Genomic DNA, 21,816 nt, shown 5'->3' on the forward strand with positions numbered 1-21,816 from the left:
TCTCACTTCACTTATTATAAAAGGTCAACTCCAGCAAGTTTCTCGGGGTGAAGGGTTTGGGTGATCCTGTATAATGTATCCTTCCGTGTGTGAGGAGTCTTAGCAGAAATCTCACTAATTTACCTATTCATTGTAGAGGGCCAGCCAAGCCCTTCCTGTTGCAAAAGCATACTATGGTCGCCTCTTCATGATGTATGCTGAAGTGAAGAAGCTGAAACAACCCCCCCCCCTTAAGATAATAAACCCCAAAATGTGTATTCCTTTTGTCTCATGATCATGACAGCATAAAGGTTTGGTTCCACGTGACCAAAATATTCTATATGCTCTCTAGTATGTAAGCAAATAAATGTATTTATACAACAAAATCTTTTTATATATGGCAGCAGCTTATTGTGTAAATATTTGGCAAACTATACATGACAAAAGACCCTCCCAGAAATAATTTTGAGCAGTACTCAGGTTCTAACGATGCCAATAGCTGCAGAAGCAGGCGCTCGATGGGGTCAGGGCTCTGTGCAGGCCACTAAACTCGTCAAACCATGTCTTTATGGACCTTGTATGGTGCACAGGGGAACGTGCTGAAACAGAAAAGGGCCTTCCCCAAAATGGTGCCACAAATTGCATTGAAAAACAGCCCTAGCCCCAAAGGCGTTGCTAAGTTTCCAAAAGATCCGGCGCTAGAACCCACAGCAGATTGGACAGCAGTGGAGTCCTCTGTGGGAGTGGTTGCTGCGCACACTGCACATATATAAACACACAAGCACAAATATGTGTAGAACAATTATAAATTAACAAAATTCTGATTTCTTCTTGGAAATATGCAATCAACTTTAACTCTATATGTACATAAGGACTTGGCCCAGCACCCAGATTGCACACAATGGTCGCCTCTTTATCCTCCACTTTCTCATTATCTCTTCATTGAAGTCCTCCCTTTGCTCTTTAGCTCTCTTCTTTCCCTTTATCCCCCTTCTCATTCTCTTCTTTCTATCAGTTCCCTTTTGTCTTTGCTCTCTACCTCACCTTTTTCTTTTCCTATATCTCCCCTTAATGAAAATCTCCACTCTGTTTTTCCATTTGAGTCCCCTCTCATGTCTCCTATTCATTTCATCTCGTTATCACACGTCCTCTCTTTACCTCACTTTTTTCCCCTTATCTATTCCCCACTTCTTATCCCTCCTACTTCTCATCTCTCGCCTCTTTCTCTGAATCTCTTTTCTTTCTTTCCCCTTTGTCCCCATAGCTCCTCCCTTTTATTTCTTTCCTTTCTCCCTATCTCTACTAATATTAATTATATTTGGCATCTTTCATATTTTCCTTGCCTCTCCCCCAGTACCTTACATACGCAGTGGCACACACACAGACTTACACAATCACGCCAACACATGCCCACATACTAACGTGTACATATTTACACACATCCGTGCTTGCTCAGAAACCTACATGCATGCTCAGAAGCACTTTTCCTCCTTCCCCCACTCATCCCCAACAGCTCGACAGTAGATTTTCTTCACTGCTTGCAGAGTATGCAAGCAGCTTTTAGCCGCATCAGCCCCAGTAAAACCCCTAGTGCCCCTGCCTAGACCCTTATCCCTCCTCTACCAAAACTTTACACTTCCTGATATTGAGGTATGTTGCATCACTCTACAGAACATATTTCCACTGCTCCAGAGTCCAGTGGCTGATACTTGTGTATTGCTGCTCAGCCATGGAAACCCATTTCATGAATCTTGCGATACGCAGTGCTCTCTCCAATGAGAGGACAGGCGATTTCTATTCATTACATGCTTCAGCACTGGCCCACCCTGCTCTGTAACGCCTGTACTGCTGTCACCCCTAAACACTCTTCCACTTCACAGTAATAGCACTTACAGCAGACCGAAGCATATGTACCAGGGCAAAAATTTCAACGGACTTGTGGAAAAGGTTCTGAATATGAGAATATGAAAGGATGCTTCAACCATTAAAAAGACATCCAGGAAATGAATAATTTGTAAGCATTCCTTGGTAAAGGCACAAGATGGTGAAGGCCAGAAAAAAGGCCATGTATTCTGGTACTGCCCATCCGCAAGAAACCTATGACAATACAATGAATCTCTTCTATGGCTCTTCCAACCACTTCATGCTGCAGTTACTGCAGCTAAATCTTGACTGATCTAGCCACAGAAAGTAACAGCCGCGCACAAGACCTCTCTTGCAGCCCGTTCTGCTTACAGTGCCTGGAAAAGCTGACCTCCTGGTTGTTTCATCTACACGGGCACACTTCTGTAGATTAAGCAGTTGCAAAAGTATAGCGCACCGGAAGAATCTTACCCTCTTAATTCCAATGCTAATCTAATGAGGGTATGAAGCCCTCATGGAGAACATAGGTGTTCTGATATGTAAGTAGGTCATCATCCAATTCTTAAGTCTGTAACCGACTAGCTTAGAACAAGCAGAACAAAGCTTCCTACTGGGGTCAGAGTATCTCCACAACTCTGACAAGTTGGATGCTTAGACGAGATGTTTCCCTTCTACTTTTAAGGTAACTTGTTTGTCTGAGAACCTGAGTACAGCAGCTTAATAGGGATGACACAGCCAATAGTAAAGGCTCAGCAGGAGGCCTGCAGAAACAGAGAGAGGCCTGGCAAGAGAGGAAAGAGCAGCAGGCAGGTAGGCCATAATATGGGGATGCGCTCTAGTCATCAGCTACTGTGGAGCAGAAACAGATCTTCAGCAGTCAGCACGTAATCAGCCCGCCCAAGAGCTGTAAGGCTCTAGAGATCCTGCACCCAGCGCTTGGTAGTTGTATGGCCCTCCCAAGGACCCAACCAGGGCTGCACATAAGGCTATAGCAGGGTACAGAGTCCTCTCAGGAGCTCAATAAAGCAAACAGGAGGAAGATAACACACCTACCTACCTAGAAGAGGGAGTTTTACAATGTTCTGTCCTAACTGGATAGGCAGAGTTATCGCCTACTATATGCTACCAGGAATGACTGAGTCATTCATGGAGAACTGGACTTTTAAGATCACAAGCAGCTCAGGTACAGGCCATCTGCAAGCAAAGTAGTAAATAATCAAACCAAGAAACAGCAAGCAAAATGTAATTTATCCCTGAGGAATCTCATTTATTGTTTTAAATTGGGACTGAAAAACTGAGGCATCATTAACAGGGTGAATCATTTCAACCAGTGCATTTTCCAAAACCAGAATTTACCGTGGAACTGCAAAAAGATGGCAAACAGGAAAAAATACTTACAAAAAGAGTTTATTTTTTGTTTACATTTCTTCAAAGTCTGAAAAACACCACTTATACCTCACTGCTAAGAGGAGAAAAAAAAGCACAGAAGGAAAAAATATAATATATTCAAACATTTAAATCATTGCCATTAAGACCTCAAAAGCTGGGTAATACAGTTAGAGGCAGCAGAGAGGAGAACTATTTCAGACTCTTTATACTTAAAACAAAATGTGTTCTGCAAATGAAAATGTAAAAGTTCTCTTTTAATGAAATTCTATGTGAACAGCACAGGAAACAAAGGGAAGGGGTATAAAATTAGGAGATAATTGGTCAAACGCACAGGGAACAAGCAAACCTATCAGCACAAGTGGTTTCAGGAGCTGCTCTAAACCACTACACTGTCACAGCATTACACTGTCCCTGAAGCACAGAAAGTGCCATGGATACAAAAAAAAATAAATTCATTTTTCCCCAGACAAAAATAAAATGAAGAATATTTCAAATTTTATCTGTAATGAAGTTCTCATTGCAATGCCAACTTTTTTCAGTCCAGTAATGGAAGGGAAAAGGAGGAAAAAATAAAAAGTATTGGTTTATTGGTCCATTTAACCTTCATTAGCCAACAGTCTGCAGAAGCAGCTAAAGCAGAATGTCTCAGACTCACAGGCCATGTGAAGGTAGTTAAGAAATCCTGAATTTTGGAAGTGGTGAAAAATTGGAAAAAGGGATGGGAATATAGAACAGAAAGGGGAAGAAATATCTGCGGTAATGGATGTCACTTCCTCCTCTTTTTTGATGGGGTGGGAGCAGGTGCATGGCTCTTCCTCTTTTTAGAATTAATTTTGGGGCGTTCATCCTCCTCTTCGTAACGACTCTCTCTGTCAGCTGGGGAAGAAAATCAAAATTCTAAAAAATCAAATCCACGCGAAAGTCATCAACATCTAGTGTAAGCATAGCCATTACAACAGTAAACAGATCACATTTTACTTACAAGGTAAAAACAGTCATGTTAATGAACCCTTACAGCCTTTATTGCTAGAAGTGTTTAATGGATACAGGCATCTTTGACAAAAAAAGTCAGATCTGTTGAAGTTATATTAGGCAGATTTTCCATTTGCTGTATTACCAACTGCAGACTACAACACAAAATTCTGAGCCTTTTAAATAAAAGCTTGTAAACAAACAAACTCACTGGGTGTTTGCACAAAGCAAAACAAACATGCAAATATCCGACAGCTGCAAGAAAGATGGCAGCTGTGAATTAGAAATCATTTACCGTAACAAAACAAACATGTAGGTTAATATTGCACTATATTTTGTTAGGCATTTGTAATAAAATAGTAATTTGTTATCTTGTCTTACCTTTCCTAGCTTCTTCTTCAAGTTCATCCCAGTCTTTCCCACTCTCCTCATCACTACCCAGGGAATCTTCACTATAAGCTGATAAAATAAATCAATACATTAGTCACCAAATTGCATACAGCCAATAAGACTCATTGTACATTAAGCTCACATCATTTAATATGATTTCAATGTTCACCTGACTCCTCTGTCTCATCAGAGTAATCCTCATCACTGTCCTCCTCTTCTTCCTCATACTCCTCCTCTGAGGGGTTAAAGGTCTCATCTTCTATTTCAGATTCTGATCCATCTTCTTCTGCACCACTTCCCTAATTAAAATAGAGCAAGATAACGAAGATGCGTTTAAACGCATACAGGTAACCATAGACTTCCAGTTTGTCAATTACACGTTATCTGTTTGTCACTTATGACACATAGTCAATATTAAACATTTGTTTTCTTTATGTGACCAAGTTAAATATAATGAATATACAGCCATAGCTTAAAATTACAGGTGCTATACTGGAGTAATTTCCATATCCAGACCAAGAAAGGGCTGTTGTGTACTTACCTCGCCCTCTGGCTCAAGGAAGGACCAACCACCCTGTTCAAAGAATCCCTCTGGATCATCTACAATGGTTTTCATGATTTTGGTCCAGTTCAGTGACTGCACCCCCTCTGTGTACTTGATGTCACAGGAGCTATGGAAAGGTAGATCAGTAAATGCCACATATGGCTTGTTTATTTTTAGACAAGGGTTTGCCTAACTATGCATAAATATTAGTATATTTCCAAAGACTGTATAGATGGCATTTCAAATTTAAATGAAACTGCAAAGGTGTTTTTTTTTTTTTAACCTAATTAGGTAAAGGCGACTAGGTAAACAGGTTTACAAAACACAGGGAGCAGTGAAACCTCATGCAAAATCCCGATGAGAACTACCCCCCTCCTGGACATCTCTTTTCTTATCATTTGGAGTATTAAACATAAGGCCCCTTCCACTATGAGCTGTTAATCGGTTGGCCAACAGGGCACTCACTTAAGCCACTCTTTTATTGGGTCGAGCGAAGCTACTGGGATGGCGTTGATCATTGTGACCTTTTTGTTGTAGTCCTTGTAGACAATAACCATGTCAAAGTTCTTCAAATGGAATTGCACCCTCTCAAAGTGAACAAGCTCCACCTCGTCCAGAGTCACGACAAACGGAGGCTGAGGAAAAAAGTTTTATAGCAAGATTTAAGATTACGGAAGAGCTATAAATATTGAGCAATAACTGGCTTGGGGTGAAATGTTCATCAGGCTAATTAAGTTTCCTTTCCTCATAAAAGCTATTGTTAATATACAATAGCATAATCAAAAGTCATTTTAGTTATAATAAATGAGACATTAGGTTACTAAAAAGAAAACCAAATAGTGGAACAGCATAATTGTTTCTTTACGTTTAAATCTTTACATGCACACCTTCAATCCTGAACGGTTTCATTGTTTGATGCATGAATTAAAGGTTCAACATGTTACGTTTTATTGGGACAAAATAGAAATGTATGTAAAGTTACTTTGACTGTGGGAGCAGAAATCTTATTCAGATGGATTCAAGACTCCATTTCCCCTGGACCAAAATAGCAATATCAATTTTTTGTATAAATACCAAGCAGAACCAGAGAAGAATACACATAAGGGGGGAAATTATTATTGGCAATAGAGTCTTTAAAACCAGTTCAGACAACGTTCAGACAACGCTATGGATACTCACCCACTCCGTGGTGTTAACCAAAGAACTACTGGTTGGTTGCAACAAACAGGTGCTTCTATATGGAGCTCCATTGAACCTGGAAGGTAGATATGACATACAGGTGGAATATTAGTGTCAAGTGAGGTGGACTTCTAAAGCATACAGGTTTAATGTACCAAACAGCTTTAATATGTAGAATTTGGGAGATCCACTTTAAGCGAGACTAGTGTGAGGGAAGAAAAAAAAAAATATATATTATATATATATATATATATATATATATATATATATATATATATATATATATATATAATAAAAAGCATCATGAACAATCCGGTGTAACTGGCGCATGCACAAGCTACACTGGAATAATGGGGAAGGCCTAAACGGAGGTCCGGCCATTCTCTGCCAGGTGTGTCGGTAAAAAAGGCTCCATGGGGATAGGTCCACACATTAAAAATCATGCCCCTCGCACTATAAATATAACTAGAAAAACCCAATATCATTGGTGTGGCTACACTAAAACATGGAAAAGGGGAATCATGGGTGAACAAAGATGGCAAAATGGCAAAAAAAAAATCTCACGTCACTTAATAGGGAAAAAAAATGGTGTCACAAATCTACTTTGGACCACTCCACAAAAGTGACAAGTGTATGACTTGTTACCCTAGGTCTCGGAAAGGGACTTCAAACTCCAGATCTTCTTTTGTCAAAGATTCAACCTTTTCAATGAAGTTCTTGAAGGCAGTTTTCAACTTGTGCCTCATCTCTCTTTCCAACTAGTTAGGAGGAAAACAGAAGAAATGAAACATGGAGATAAATGTGAAACCCAGGGCTGAAAAACAAAAGGTCATCTCTAACACTTTTCTGAGCTATAGTTAATAGTTTGTAAAGAGCAGCTTTGCTGAGCCCGAATAGTAATTGTTTCAACTTTAAAGAATGGCAAATCAGGATTTGAACATAACCAGCCAAGCACGGGGTGAACTTTTTAGCAACAGCTGCATTTTAGAGCACTTCGTAAGTTCTAATACCGACCGTTAATAAAGGAACCTTTTAATTATATATTTTTAATGCTAATTGGTTTGTGGTTCTTGCGGGGCAGGGACAAATTGCTTGTATGTGAACAGATTGAGAGGGTAATGATAAATGTAAAATTTACGTCAAAGTAATAATTCATAAACTAATTTAAAAAAAAAAGTGTGCATTTGCCTAAGACAGCGAGTAAACGGAAAATAAATATTTTTTTGAATGGTCCATCACTGAGTTTTTTTGTCCTGACTCTTAAGTGATAGGTTTGTCCAGACATAACGAGTGTACCATTCCCAAATGTAGAAGTCAGCTTGAACAGTTTTGAACGTGAAGCAACAGTCTTCTGCTGTTCTACGTCCCCTTACCTATTACTATTAAAGCAAATAAACAAGGCAGCTAATCACAATGAGGTGGTTATTATGGGGGACTTTAACTATCCCGACATAAACTGGGAAACCGAGACCTGTGAATCTCATAAAGGAAACCGGTTTCTGACTATAAGTAAGGATAATTATCTGTCCCAAATGGTACAGGACCCGACCAGAGGGGGCGCCCTACTGGACTTAATATTAACCAACAGACCTGACAGAGTAACTAATGTGCAGGTCAGGGGACATCTAGGAAATAGTGATCACAATATGATGCATTATAACTTGTCCTTCAATAAGGGAACTCTTAGAGGAGCCACAAGAACTATGCACTTTAGGAGGGCAAAGTTTGATCAACTAAGAGAAGCCCTTAACACTGTAAATTGGGAAAATGTCCTCAAAAACAAGAGTACAGACGCTCAATGGGAGATTTTTAAGAATATCTTAAATTCTCACTGTGAAAGGTACATACCGTATGGGAATAAAAGAGTCAGGAACAAGAGAAAACCAATGTGGATAAATAAAAATGTAAAGGGGGCAATAAATGGCAAAAAAAAGGCATTTAAGCTACTAAAACAGGAAGGCAATGAGGAAGCACTAAAAAGCTATCGGGAAAAAAATAAAATATGTAAAAATCAGATAAAAGCAGCAAAATTGGAGACAGAAAGACTCATTGCCAAAGAGAGTAAAACAAACCCCAAAATGTTCTTTAACTATATAAATAGTAAAAAGGTTAACAATGAAAGCGTTGGCCCCTTAAAAAGTAATGAGGGAGAAGTTATAGATGGGGATCAGGAAAAAGCTAATCTATTAAATATATTCTTCTCTGCTGTATTCACAGAGGAAAATGAAATGCCAGGTAATATACAGCAGGATGAGATAAATGCCCCAGTACATGTCGCCTGTCTAACCCAGGAAGAAGTGCAGTGCCGCCTAAAAAAAATCAAAATAGACAAATCACCAGGTCCAGATGGCATTCACCCCCGCGTTCTAAGGGAGTTAAGTAATGTAATAGACAGACCCCTATTTCTAATATTCAAGGACTCTATAGTGACAGGGTCTGTTCCCCAGGACTGGCGCATAGCAAATGTTGTGCCAATATTCAAAAAGGGGACAAAAAGTGATCCGGGGAATTATAGGCCTGTTAGTTTAACTTCTGTTGTGTGTAAACTGTTTGAGGGTTTCCTAAGAGATGCTATTTTGGAGTATCTCAATGAAAATAAGTGTATGACTCCATATCAGCATGGGTTTACAAGGGATCGGTCCTGTCAAACTAACCTGATCAGCTTTTATGAGGAGGTGAGCTCAAGACTGGATCGGGGTGAATCGCTGGATGTCGTATATCTTGATTTTTCCAAAGCATTTGATACGGTGCCACATAAAAGGCTCGTACATAAAATGAGAATGCTTGGGCTGGGGGAGAATGTGTGTATGTGGGTAAGTAACTGGCTCAGTGATAGGAAACAGAGGGTGGTTATTAATGGTACATACTCTGAGTGGGTTACTGTTGCTAGTGGGGTACCACAGGGGTCAGTTTTGGGTCCTATTCTTTTTAATATATTTATTAATGACCTTGTAGAGGGATTGCATAGTAAAGTATCAATCTTTGCAGACGATACTAAGCTCTGTAACGTGGTTAACACAATAGAGGACAGCGCACGATTACAAATGGATCTGCATAGGTTGGAGGCTTGGGCTGGGATGTGGCAGATGAGGTTCAACACAGATAAATGTAAGGTTATGCACATGGGGAAGAAAAATCCAGGCTGGGAAAATGTATTAAATGGGAAAACACTGGGGACGACTGACATGGAAAAGGACTTAGGAGTTTTAGTTAACAGTAAATTTACCTGTAGCGACCAGTGTCAGGCAGCTGCTGCTAAGGCAAATAAAATCATGGGGTGCATCAAAAGGGGCATAGATGCCCACGACAAGGAAATAATTCTACCCCTGTACAAGTCACTAGTCAGACCACACATGGAATACTGTGTACAGTACTGGGCACCAGTGTACAAGAAAGATATAGTGGAGCTGGAGAGGGTTCAAAGACGGGCAACCAGAGTAATAAGGGGAATGGGAGGACTACAGTACCCAGAAAGATTATCAGAATTGGGGTTATTTAGTTTGGAAAAAAGACGGCTTAGGGGGGACTTAATAACTATGTATAAATATATAAGGGGACAGTACAGAGATCACTCCCAGGACCTATTTATACCCAGGACTGTATCTATAACAAGGGGACATCCTCTACGGCTGGAGGAAAGAAGGTTTCTACACCAGCACAGACGGGGGTTCTTTACAGTAAGAGCGGTGAGATTATGGAACTCTCTGCCAGAGGAAGTGGTGATGGTAAACTCAATAAAAGAGTTCAAAAGGAGCCTGGACGTGTTTCTTGAAAGCAATAATATTACAAGTTATGGATATTAGATTAATAGGGACAGAACGTTGATCCAGGGATTTATTCTGATTGCCATATTTGGAGTCGGGAAGGAATTTTCCCCCTGGTATGGGGCAATTGGCATCTGCTTCTTAAGGGTTTTTTGCCTTCCTCTGGATCAACACAGTAGGGACACAATATGTATATAGGTTGAACTTGATGGACTTTGGTCTTTTTTCAACCTTATGAACTATGTTACTTATGAACTATGTTACCTGTTCTGCATACAGGTCATCGCGGTCGTGCATATGCTGGTGCTTTCCTAAATCCGTGGTAATCTCTCCAACCTCTGTGTAGAACTGAACATCTGTATGCCTCTTCTTCCCAAACATTATGGCATTCTACGCAAACACACAAGTCACGTGTGGATAACAGATAAGTGTTAGGGAGAATCCAGTGAAACTGGCGCACGTTACATTAATACTATAGTATTTTCATATTACCTTAAGGTGGAAATGTAAGACAATTATCATCTCCCCATCACATGGCTGGAATATGGCATGCTTGATGTTATTGTATAAAATGTCCACTTTGTCTCCTCGCACGGATGTAAAGCGAAAACCTATAAAGAATATGAAGGTCAATGTTAGCTTAGGCAACACGTTGAGCTTTAAGAGAGAAAAAAAAAAAACTTGCTTCTCACCATTGACATGAGCTTCAAGGGAGCCTTGCATTCTTTTTTGAGCTATATTGGGCCGGATGTACAAATCTTTCAACTTGGGGTTGCTACGATTGAGATTAATAACAAGGGAGTCTTGCTTTACTATACCCTGCAAAAGGAAGTAAAGGTCTAAGCATGGAAATGCTCAAAACAAAAAGAAACCATAAAATTATTAGGCATAATTACGGCATGGACTACACACCTCTTTTTCTTTCTCCTCAGCTTCCCTTGTCTTGTATCTTTTCTGGACCTCCTTGATAATACGGAAAGCATTCTGCAAGTTGAGCGACGGCACACTGGGGTCTCCTGGGGTTTTCATGTTTGAGGCTCGGTATGTTCTGAAGAATAGAACAGTCAGACTTAGAAGAGTGGTGACAGCATTTTAGTAGACAGAATAAGGTTTTTGTAAAACATCTTACATTTCCTTAACAAATGTGGCATCAGGATTGGGGAAGATGTTGCCCTCGTTTCGTCCAAGGGCACTACCCGGGCAGTAGAAGTTGATTCTGAGGTAGGTATAATCACCTTCAACTGACATGCTAATATTCTGAGGGGGAAAGGGGGAAAAGAGTCAAATATGTTTAGAAGATCTAGATTAATGTATTTATACCATGTTTAGCAGACATGCCCACCTTTCATTTTTTTTTTTTACATCTTCTCAATAGCATTAATAAAACCCCACATAATTCCCATTTACCTTGATTGTGGCAATGTGGAAGGGTGTAGCAATACCAAACACAGGCATGATGACAGTCTCATACTTCTTGTCAATATAAATCTTCATCTCACGGATCTCTGGCTCCTTTGGCATTTGAGATGAATATTTGTATGAAACATTGGATTTTCGAGCTCTGGGGGGGAAAAAAAAAATGAACATTTGAAAGGGAGTCCTGTTGTGTCAAGCCTTTTCCCCATCCCCAAACTTTTACAGGTTCTGTGATCTGTTCTGCTGTCTTATATTTTATATCGTTCTCCCTTTTCTTTAGCTTAATTGGTCAGTTTTTCTCTCTGTTTACTGGATTGGTTGTTTACGTGAAACACTAATTTGAAAGCTAATCAAGATACCATTGATCTAAACTGTATACATACAGTGCATTTTATTATATAAAAGGATGTCACCAGGTGTAATCCCCTTAGTAAAGTCTCGGCTTACTTGTGTGAATTATGCTGCCTGCAAAATAACGTAACTACTGGGCGACATAAGCTGCTCCAGAAAGAGGAGAGAACTCAGGCTCAAGTCAGCTCAGGTACAGCAGCTGTAACTGTTCAGGAACTGACAACCGGTAAAACCCGATACCGTCACAAGGGTATAAAAGCCAATTGCTTACTTCAAAGTCTGCTGCTCTCCCTTCTGCTCGGTAAGTCTTCTTTTTGCTTCCTCATTTAGTTGGTTAGCCAGCTCCTTCTGATGAGTGCGGCGTTTCTCCTCCGCAGTCATTTCATTCTGGAATGTAGTGAGAGCATGACACCAGGAAGCACAACATGCAAAAGATGAGAATTTTTACAGGACATCCCTGCTTTTGTAGATAGCAGCTATAGTAACAGTTCTTGATTTAAACTAAAAAGATCAGAAGTAAAAGAAAAAAAAAAAAAAAAAAAAGTGTGCAAAAAAGCATACTCTGGTCCTATCTGTCAGAAGGGCTGCAGCACGGGATCCTCGACCCAGGAGGTCTTCTGCTTCATCTTTCTCCTCCTCTTCTTCTTCCTCCTCATCTTCATTCTATTGTCAAATTAAACACAAGAACACAGTTAATTTTGACTACTAGGCTGCAGAAAATAAATACAAGCAACTCAGTCCTGTGATCAGAAAAACTAAATATTTCTAAATCAACTCACCTTCAAGAAAATTCCCACATTCTTCACCTTCTTCTTAACATTAGTGAGCACAGCCGCTGGTCCTTCCTGATATGGAAGAAATGGTCAGTAAGCATTTTGTAATGCACATTACCAGAAGAATTACACTTTCTTTGCTATGGCCAGTGTAGTATTTACTAAAAAAGCTAATTTTACAACAAAGAAAAAAAAACAACATTCTGTTCATGCTATGAAAATGTTTTCCTAATTGTTAATCATCTCCCCATATACGCCGTTTCCCCCCCCCACAGAGAAAGTATCTGGTTTTACCTCATTGATAAGAACAGTGTCTCCCACAAAGAGCGCATAGGTTTTTTCTTCAGCTTTCTTTCCTTCCTTGTTGGAGAGGTCTGACAGCCCCAGGTGAACACTAAACACCATACCTAAAACACAGAACCGAGTTAAGGGTAAATGTAAACATATCAATGAAGCTTGCCATCATAAATCAATCTCATATCAAACAAAGGTAACTACTCAATATAGAAGCCACTTATTTAACAAAAATATATCCCTTTTCCAACAAACTCAAGTTTACACAGTTATGTAAGAGGCAATTTTTTTTTTTTAAGTTGCAAGAAACTGATTGTATAAATGTACCTTTCTTTAGTTTATATTGGTTCTTGCTGTTGATTACAAGTGAACCTTCTCGGAATTCAATGCCCATTGCAAAACTGCAGAAAAATAAATAAATCACAGCACAAGTTTTGTAAGAAGGCAGTCAATGACAAATTAATATGTTCCATTAACCCCTTGCGGTCCACTAAATGTGCCAAGCAGGGCCAATTTAATTTTTGGAAAAAACACACTTAATTTTGATACAAATGTTAGTCTCAATATTTTTTCCTTGTATTTTATAATCATCTTCATCACTAAAACATTCAGAATCACTCTGTACCAATATGGCTAATTCTTCCTTGTAATAGCGACATCTAGTGGTCAACTAGTAAATCCGACATTGGACCACAAGCAGTAAAATATGTTGTGGGATAGATGCCACTTTTTTCTATTTACGACCGTCTTAAGTTTTTGTCTGCAAATTCTCTACCTTGTTGTTTTAACCCCTGTATCAGAACATGTACTGGTTAGTTTGAAACTGTGTTTTCACTTTCTTGGTCAGAAATGCTTTTGACTTGATAAAGGGAGGACTCCTGCAAGCTTGTCTATTATTTTAAATACTGTTAGTCCAATAAAAAAGGTATTACAAGATTCTGCAACATTCTGTTTTTTGCATTTGAGATATAGTCGGACATAGGAACACAAAAGGTTAAACACAATCTACGACTATTACCACACTCCCCGAATTATGTTGCGGCTCTGCGCACCTTAGGTTCACCATACAACTCACAGCCTGCCAGCCCCAAAACTCAATGTTTACTGAATAAAACACACCCCAAGTTCTTGGTGATCTTGTTCAACAGCTCCGGTTTTTGCTTCTTCACTTGATCCATGATGGTCTGGTAGACATCAGAAATTTTAGCACCTGGTAAGAAAGACTAGATCTTATTACACAATGAGGAAACTGGCACAGGCGACACTGGTTTTGGTCACGGCAATTCTATTAACTCTGAATCGTGTCCTACTTGCATTTATAGTTATTTTTAGAAACGGGGTGATAAATCTCTGGATTACAACTCCCATTTCCCTCAGCCAGGCTGGTAAGAGCGATGGGAGCTGTGGCCCACAAAAGCAGGTGCATGAGAAAAGCAAACTGCTGGCATACGTGTGAAAATGTATCTGGTTTCATCTAAACTATTTTCTGTGTGCATTGAAACGAACATCAGTGTGCCCTGTAGATTTCAAAAATTCTACAAAAACCTATGCATGTGGGGTATTTCTGTAATCGGGAGATGCAGATAATACAATTGCAGAGAAACCCACCAAAATGTATTTAATTTGTGCAAACAATTCTAAGAAACAAGGTGAAAAGCAATGAAAGTTAATATTGTGACTCCCTTTGCCAGGGACCAGTGACTAACTGGTTGCATGATAAGTATCCAAATGCACAATTATAGGCCAACAGTGCAAAAAAAAAAATGTAACCAGTTGACTCCCTTGAGGACATATCTGTACTTGAGGCAAGAAACCCATTAGGATGTAAAGGTATGTCCTGAATGTTGCAGCCGCTGAGACATCTCCCTGCTTCTACACCGGGTCCCCCTCGTCGGCAGGCCAACTGATCATGCTCACCGCAAGCACCGCTACACTAACATTCAAGGAATGACTGATCATGTCATCTGCCATTTGTTTCCGGTAGGTGTCACTGCTGATACCCACCGAAAGTTCATTTAAGGACAGGAGAGCCTCACCAGAGTCTTTCTAGACCCTGCTGGGCTCCCCCTGATGGCTGCTTGCAATTATAATGGGGAAAATAATTTATTGCCAAAGGGGTCAGAAAAATTAAAAACCTATCCCTTAAAACATCCACTATAAGTGGGGGGGGGGGAAGCAAAAAAAAAAATCACTAGCCCAACCCCTTAAGTCAGTATTAAAAATATGCAATATAGGGTAGTAAAGCATGGATGTGGCTGTATATAACTGGGTCATTGCTCAGCTGTGGTGCTAACAGCTTAGAAGAAAATTTAGGATTGCACAAGTCTTTTACAAGTCGGCCATACTTCTGTTCAAAATGATCTATCATTTGTGTGGGTTCATGACATATGGAAAAGGGGAATTATGCTTTAACATAGGTCCTTTGGTTATGAAAATTCCCTGGTATGAAGGGGTTAAAAGAAAGCTCCATCTGTCCTTGAAAAAAAATCTATATAATTTGTGTGGGTCCACAAGATGTGGATTAAGAGGAGGAGAAAAAAAAAAAAGCCCTAGGTTTTTGGGTACAAAATAGCATAAGTAAAGAAGGGTTCATTGACAATGCATTCACGCTTATAGAGAATAACACACACACACTAACCACATACCGTGCTTAAGTTCTTTGCACAGCTCATCCTCCAATTGCAACAGAAAGTTGTAATTATCTTGCATTTCCTGGGTAGGATCTACAACAAGTGTTCGTACCAGATTGGAACAGTAGGATTTGTAGCGGATCCCCATCGCACATGTGATCGCTCCAAAATGCATGTGATTTTTGTCACTGGAAGTAGAGACATGTATCTCATATGAGGCTCACAAGACATGTTTGCCAATCTCTTGTCTAGACCAGACACTTTAAAAGTTTAAGAAAGGACAATAAGACCTAATTTTGTATTCACTTACACCTATTTGGGATTATATATCTTGTCAGACTAATTTGCAAAAACCTGAAAGGCATATTTTAACACGTTTTTCCATATCTAAGCGTCGCACATGTAGACAAATACAAGCCCCGGTGAGAATGTCTAGCCGGCAAAAATACACTAGTCATCCCGCAAGCATGCTATGTTAGAACACTCACCTAACCACACTAAATTTGAGATTATAAGTGCCTCCACTCTGGATAATAGGGGGGTAACACATTTCAATTGTGGAGGGATCTGTGCCACCAAGATATTTTTTGTCTTCAATAGCTTTCTCAACAGACTCTGCCAGTTTACTGTGTCGAACTTTCTGTAACAAAGAAAGAAGACCGATTAGCAACAAATACTCCCATTATATAGCCAAGTGTATGCAAAAGTTTCTAATTGTTCCTCTATATGTGTAATGGGATCTCAAGGAAACACTTGGCAAAGCTCAGCTTAATGTGGCTACACAACGCAACACCTTCAGTCCCCTATTTACGTACATACACGTCCCGATTTTCTTGCACCGACAGGGACATCTAGTTGCCGCTACACTGGAGATAAGTCTGGCGTTTGTAAACAGCTTCCAGCACATGATCGGGCTCTCTCTTCTGAGAGACTTCACTGAAGGGTCTCCCTCCCTACTGGCTGATCACACACATTGCACATCTATGGGCACTTGCTTTGTGATCAGTGCAGGGAAAAGAGGAAGAAATGTTTCTCCGAATCAATAAAACCATAACCACGCAAGAGACGGACAGGTCTAATCAAGGGATGTTGCATAAATTCAGTGAATGATCAACAGGGACATCTAATTTTTTTTAGGTTTTGTTACATTCTAGCACTTAAATTTTTGCATGTTTCATACGGATTCAAATTAAAACACTCTTCGTGCTGGGAAAAAAAATAATGTATAATTTGTGTGGGTACACCAAACACAGAAAAGGGGGAATCTATGATGAAAATGGCAAAATAGTTCTGGGACCTAAGGTACGAAAAATCTAAAACCCCTGGAATTAAAAGGGTAAAACACAAATTTTAATTGCACTTTTCCTGCATACTTCCACATTTTGTTTACCTTTTCTATATAGTGTTGTAAGGGAAACATTTAAGGCAAATGTTAAATGCATTCATGTATAGAAACAGTAACGGCGGTAAAGCAAAAGTCAGCAGCTAGTCGGCCGTTTAAAAATTGATTACTATTGATTATACTATAGTTTATGCATATCTCAAGCTTTAAATTAGTGCAAGCAGAGTCAATAAATTAAACTGGTAGTCTATACCAACCAAGTCATGTCCTCTAGTTCTGGTACAACCCTTAATTAAAAACGTTTCACTCTTGGATTACATGAAATCCCTTGTTACACATAGTTGAAAGTTTAGATTACAGTCATCATTAACCTTGGGTTTTTAAATTTTCACACACTGGGCACGATTTAAATTAGGCATTTTCTACCTCACCTCATCTGCGTCCACAATCTCCATGACACGCTCTTTGAAGAACTTGGTAAAAACATCAGAGGTGATGGTGGCTGCTTTTTTCATAAGGTTCAGCTCTCCATCCTCTTTCACTGCAATGGTATAAGCTACAGCGGCACTGATATCAACCTGGAAGAAAAACACATGGCGCCTAAGTGTCTGGGAATACAGACTCACCACGAGTTGACACCAATCTAATCCATTTACATACCACAAAGACACATTGGCCATCTATGGTTTATATAATTCCTCCATTTACATTGTGCTTGGAAATCTATTAATACTGTCGAGCCCCTCAGATCCCTCTGACTGACATACGGCCCCACATGTTACAAACTGTTTCATGTTTCCACTGTTGATACAAAGACTCAGAGGGCAAACCACTCCACATACATGCATATAAAAGCTTGATAGACTGAAATCTATATTTAAACTTTTAGTGGTATATCTGTGTGTTCTAGGAGTCTGATATTGTATATGTGCAGATGTTAGGACAAACACACAAAAAAAAAAAAAAAAAAAAAAAAACCACTCACCTTCTCCAGTCCCTCTTTAGTTACGCAGTCATACCAGCTTTTCATGAAGTCCCCAGGGAATTTATCCTTGCTGAAAACGCCAATGCGTTTCCCTTTCTTGCTCCCTTTAATTGCTTCAATCATCTTATCAAAGTTGGCCTTGTTCCCCTCATTTTGCTACAGAGGAGATGGAGAGAAACAGAAAAATCAAAATAAGCCACTTCTCTATGTCTAGCCATAGAGCCAGTTTTAGAATAACTGAATTGATATTTATGGTAAGGTTACGCTATCTCCATAGGCAAACAGAAGCGGCATGACGGTTATTACTGAAGAGCTGAGCGACTTAAAACATGGCCATAAGACGCCACTATTGTCAGAAGCCAGTTTGAAATTTCTGACTTGCTAGATCTGCCCCAGTTCACAGAAAGTTCTATAACTGCGAAGTGGAAGCGTCTAGGGGTAGCAACGGCTCAGCCCCACGAAGCGGTAGACCACGCGCAGAGTATGGCAGGCCATAGCGCCTGTATATGAGATTAAAAAAAAAAACAAAAAAACCAGTGGCTGAGCAGCTGCACAGAGGCCAAAGAACAAGATTCCCATAAACATATGCTAGTGGAGGCCGTTATCAAACGCCATACTAAATGCCCATGGTTTTGGAATGGGATGTCCAACAAGCTAATGTCGGATGTCACTATAATTTTGTTCATATATCGTATCCTTGGCCTAGTGTTAAGTTGCCGATTGGTTCAGGCATCCTTTGTAATGTTGCCCCCGACCCAGTTGTATACCAATTTCAACATCCATGAGCTTAATGTTTAGACTAAATATCTCAAAGACAATTAGATTGAAACAAAGCGTGACAAACTTCATGTAACTTTGTATAACGCATTCACTTATGCAAACAAATTGTGATAGCAGTTTTCCTTAATGGAAGTCTGCGGTGGGAAAGGTATACATTAGCAATGACATAAGCAATCAGTTCAGTTTATCTGAGGCCGCTCAAATATCACATGCATATATTCCTGCAATTATGCCATAGAAGGAGAGTCAACCAAATGTTATTGGAACAACAACAACAACTGAAATGCATAAGTCTACACAATATTGTACTTAATGTTCAAAAAAACATCTTGCCAGGGGACTCCCTTTAAGCAATGAGTCCCAAGGACTTTAAGCTCACCTTCTCTCGGATAAGCAGTGTGATAGGAGGAGTGCCATTCGCATTTTCATTCCCTTTGGTGTTTGCAATCTGCTTGAGAAATTCCACTTTCTTCTTGCTGGCCATAAATAGGATCTTCTCCTCACAGAACACCATTATTGTATCAGTCAGCTCATACCCAAATAGCCATGTCTATAAAAGTTACAAACATTACACAGTGCATACAAAAAACAGTTAATCAAACCTATATGGTTACATTAGTAATTTACTGGGAAATTAAATATAATCAAAAGAAAGCAGGATTATAGAAGGAACACATCAAAAAGAATTCAAATTCATAAATGCAAACCACCAAGAAAACAAAACAGGTGACAAATAACTATCATAACTAATTTTAAGAACAATATCGGTTGGCAACAATAATGCTCACCGCGCATAAATGTATTACATGTGCTAAAATGTGTTAACAGTGCGTGTTCATTATTGCAAGATTGTAGTCATCTAAACTTTGTCTATTCCATAAAGAGAGGTTTGTAAGTTTGGAAATTTGCAGCAGAGTTCTAGTTTTCTCTCTCTCACCTCACTATTCTCGTGAAGGGCCAAGACCACTAGTTTTCTCCGGCTAGAAGGGATGAGCTAGCCCTGCATAAATTAACGGTCACAGACATTTTGGAAAAAATCTCACAGATAGTACAGGGCCTGTCAAGCTCTCCCTGCCGCAGAAGCTCACCGGGGATGGGCTTTCATAGGAGTGGAAAGAACTCTCCTGCAAACTCCCTATTTAGTTAACAGTCCCCTTTGTGCCATCCAATTCAAAGCATTCATTCCTTTGACTGAACCCAGATGCAACATAGGCATCAGAGAATGGAAAGGGGGATGGCGTAGCTGCCCTGAAGGGTACTTCACACCATATTCACATGTCCAGATACAAAATATACATTACTGGCCCTTTAAAGACATACCAGCACACTTATTTCAGGCCTCTCACCTGCAAGGCAGTAGACTTGGCATAGACAATCTCCTCATCCACTCCCACCGATACCACAATGGCATCCACGCTTGCAAAATCATCTTCACCTTTCTGTTGAAAATTGAAAAACAAAAGTTACAGATCATACAAGCATCTTCTGCAGTTTAAATATACAGTCTTACAGACATCGGGGAAATCAAATATCATTTGTTTTAGCGTAGAAGAATTGTAACTACTTTGTTCAAGAACAAAAACGAAATGCACCCAATTGGCGTAGCAGGGTGAGAGGTTGACAGATGAATCCCCTCGTTGGCAGCCTCAGTATGTCGGTTACACTCAGCCGCTGCCAGCATGGAGCACATGGCTCTTCGCTGCTGCGTCGGTATTAGCATGGCAACTCATCACAGGCAATGCCAGGGCAGGAAAACAAAGACAGGCATGCACGTCATTTACAACAAGGCCGAAAAGCATTCCACCTCCCAACTGAACTACAGTACCCATAGAAAAGGTAAACAACCGGGATAAAAAAAGCTGTAAAGCATTGTAGCCTATTCGCACATAACAGCATGGGTAATTATCAGCTTATCAACTGCAGGGGGGGGGGGGGGGGAACAGAATAAATTATTCGGCTAAAACAAATGACAAGTAGTCTATTGTCCACCATGAAAACATCTCCGTCAGGGGGAAGACAAATGGTTACACACAGCAAGCACTTGTATGTAAAGATAGTGATAAATAGTATGTGCAATTACAAAGTAGTTAAATATTTAACAAAAAACACGTAACGTAAGAAAGACGTGGGGTTTGGTGTGTGTATATATATATATATGTATATATATATGTATATATATAAAATCAACTGATTTAACAAAGCACACAGGCATATTCCCACGTTATTAGAATGCGTCACTCCAACAGTAATACTAATGAAGTTATCCACCTTCCAGTTGCTGTACAGTCGTTTGATGCGCCGGTAATAGGCCTCTTTATCCAGGCTGACCGCCATCCTGTACCCGTGCTCCTCGCCTCCCGCCCGGAACAGGCCGGGCTTCCCGCGTGTCTTTCCTGCTCTACTTGCCGGGAAGCCCTCCTCGTGGCCTCGGTAAGCTTTCCTGGAAACACCGCGGTCTGGGAGAGGTCTGAGAGAAAGAGAAACACGAGCTGAAGAGCAGGTCTAAGGGAGAGCGGGAAAGCCCGAACGGGGGGACCTAGGAAAGAGAACCGAGGGGAGGAGAGAAAGGCCCCAAAAAGGAGCAGGGAGAGGAAACTACAGTGCCCCCTAACGGAAAATATATACACGCCATGAACATATATCCTCATTGTGTACAGCCTATGTGTATGCCCTACTACACTATATGGATGCTAAAGGGTGATATATATATATACACACACATTTTATATATATATATATTATATATATATATAAATTTTTAAACTGGCTTCGAAATGAATTATGTATACATGTCGCCTTGTTAACTTATATCGGCATCGGATATGCACATCAAACATCATAAAATTCGTGCCCTCGTGCGATCGGCGTAAATCGCTCACCAGCGGGAAAAGATAAAGTATATCAACCACTACCGCCTCTCTTCAAGCTTGGACTACAATTCCCATGATGCTAAAACCCTATCTCTTCCCGCCAGGCATTGTGGGATTTGGAGTCCGTGATTAGCCTGAGGTAAATATCGTCCCAAATCCCATGAGAAAAGCAAAGGTAAAATTTCGTGAAAACCAGGGAGAAAGTGAGTGATCTGGAGCCAAGGAGATCAGCATGGACCTCGTAACTGCACTTAGCAATATGGAGGAGGTGATACCTTTAGATTTAAATGGAATA

General features: G+C 40.0%; 1 protein-coding gene and 1 non-coding gene across 2 annotated transcripts; both read right to left on the bottom strand.

The window, feature by feature from the left end:
* Positions 1–3,997: 3,997 nt before the first annotated feature.
* LOC149300446 (FACT complex subunit SPT16) lies at positions 3,998–20,985 on the bottom strand. Its single transcript, XM_089485081.1, has 26 exons — positions 20,920–20,985; positions 19,998–20,090; positions 19,031–19,201; positions 17,872–18,027; positions 17,318–17,464; positions 16,033–16,184; positions 15,560–15,732; positions 14,034–14,124; positions 13,242–13,315; positions 12,915–13,027; positions 12,627–12,692; positions 12,409–12,510; positions 12,119–12,234; positions 11,488–11,641; positions 11,210–11,337; positions 10,993–11,128; positions 10,773–10,899; positions 10,573–10,691; positions 10,345–10,470; positions 6,962–7,074; positions 6,317–6,392; positions 5,603–5,772; positions 5,135–5,264; positions 4,763–4,892; positions 4,585–4,662; positions 3,998–4,107 (listed from the first exon to the last, which is right to left on the bottom strand). The coding sequence occupies exons 1-26, from the start codon at positions 20,983–20,985 to the stop codon at positions 3,998–4,000; spliced, it is 3,117 nt and encodes a 1,038-aa protein (XP_089341207.1).
* Positions 20,293–20,389, bottom strand: LOC149300447 (small nucleolar RNA U6-53/MBII-28). The gene has a single exon (XR_016272311.1). It is a non-coding gene; the product is annotated as a small nucleolar RNA U6-53/MBII-28 (small nucleolar RNA).
* Positions 20,986–21,816: the final 831 nt, after the last annotated feature.

This window comes from Sceloporus occidentalis, unplaced genomic scaffold, assembly GCF_023333645.1.
Source record: "Sceloporus occidentalis isolate IW3139 unplaced genomic scaffold, rSceOcc1.0.p SCAF_24, whole genome shotgun sequence".
Classification (NCBI taxonomy): domain Eukaryota; kingdom Metazoa; phylum Chordata; class Lepidosauria; order Squamata; family Phrynosomatidae; genus Sceloporus; species Sceloporus occidentalis.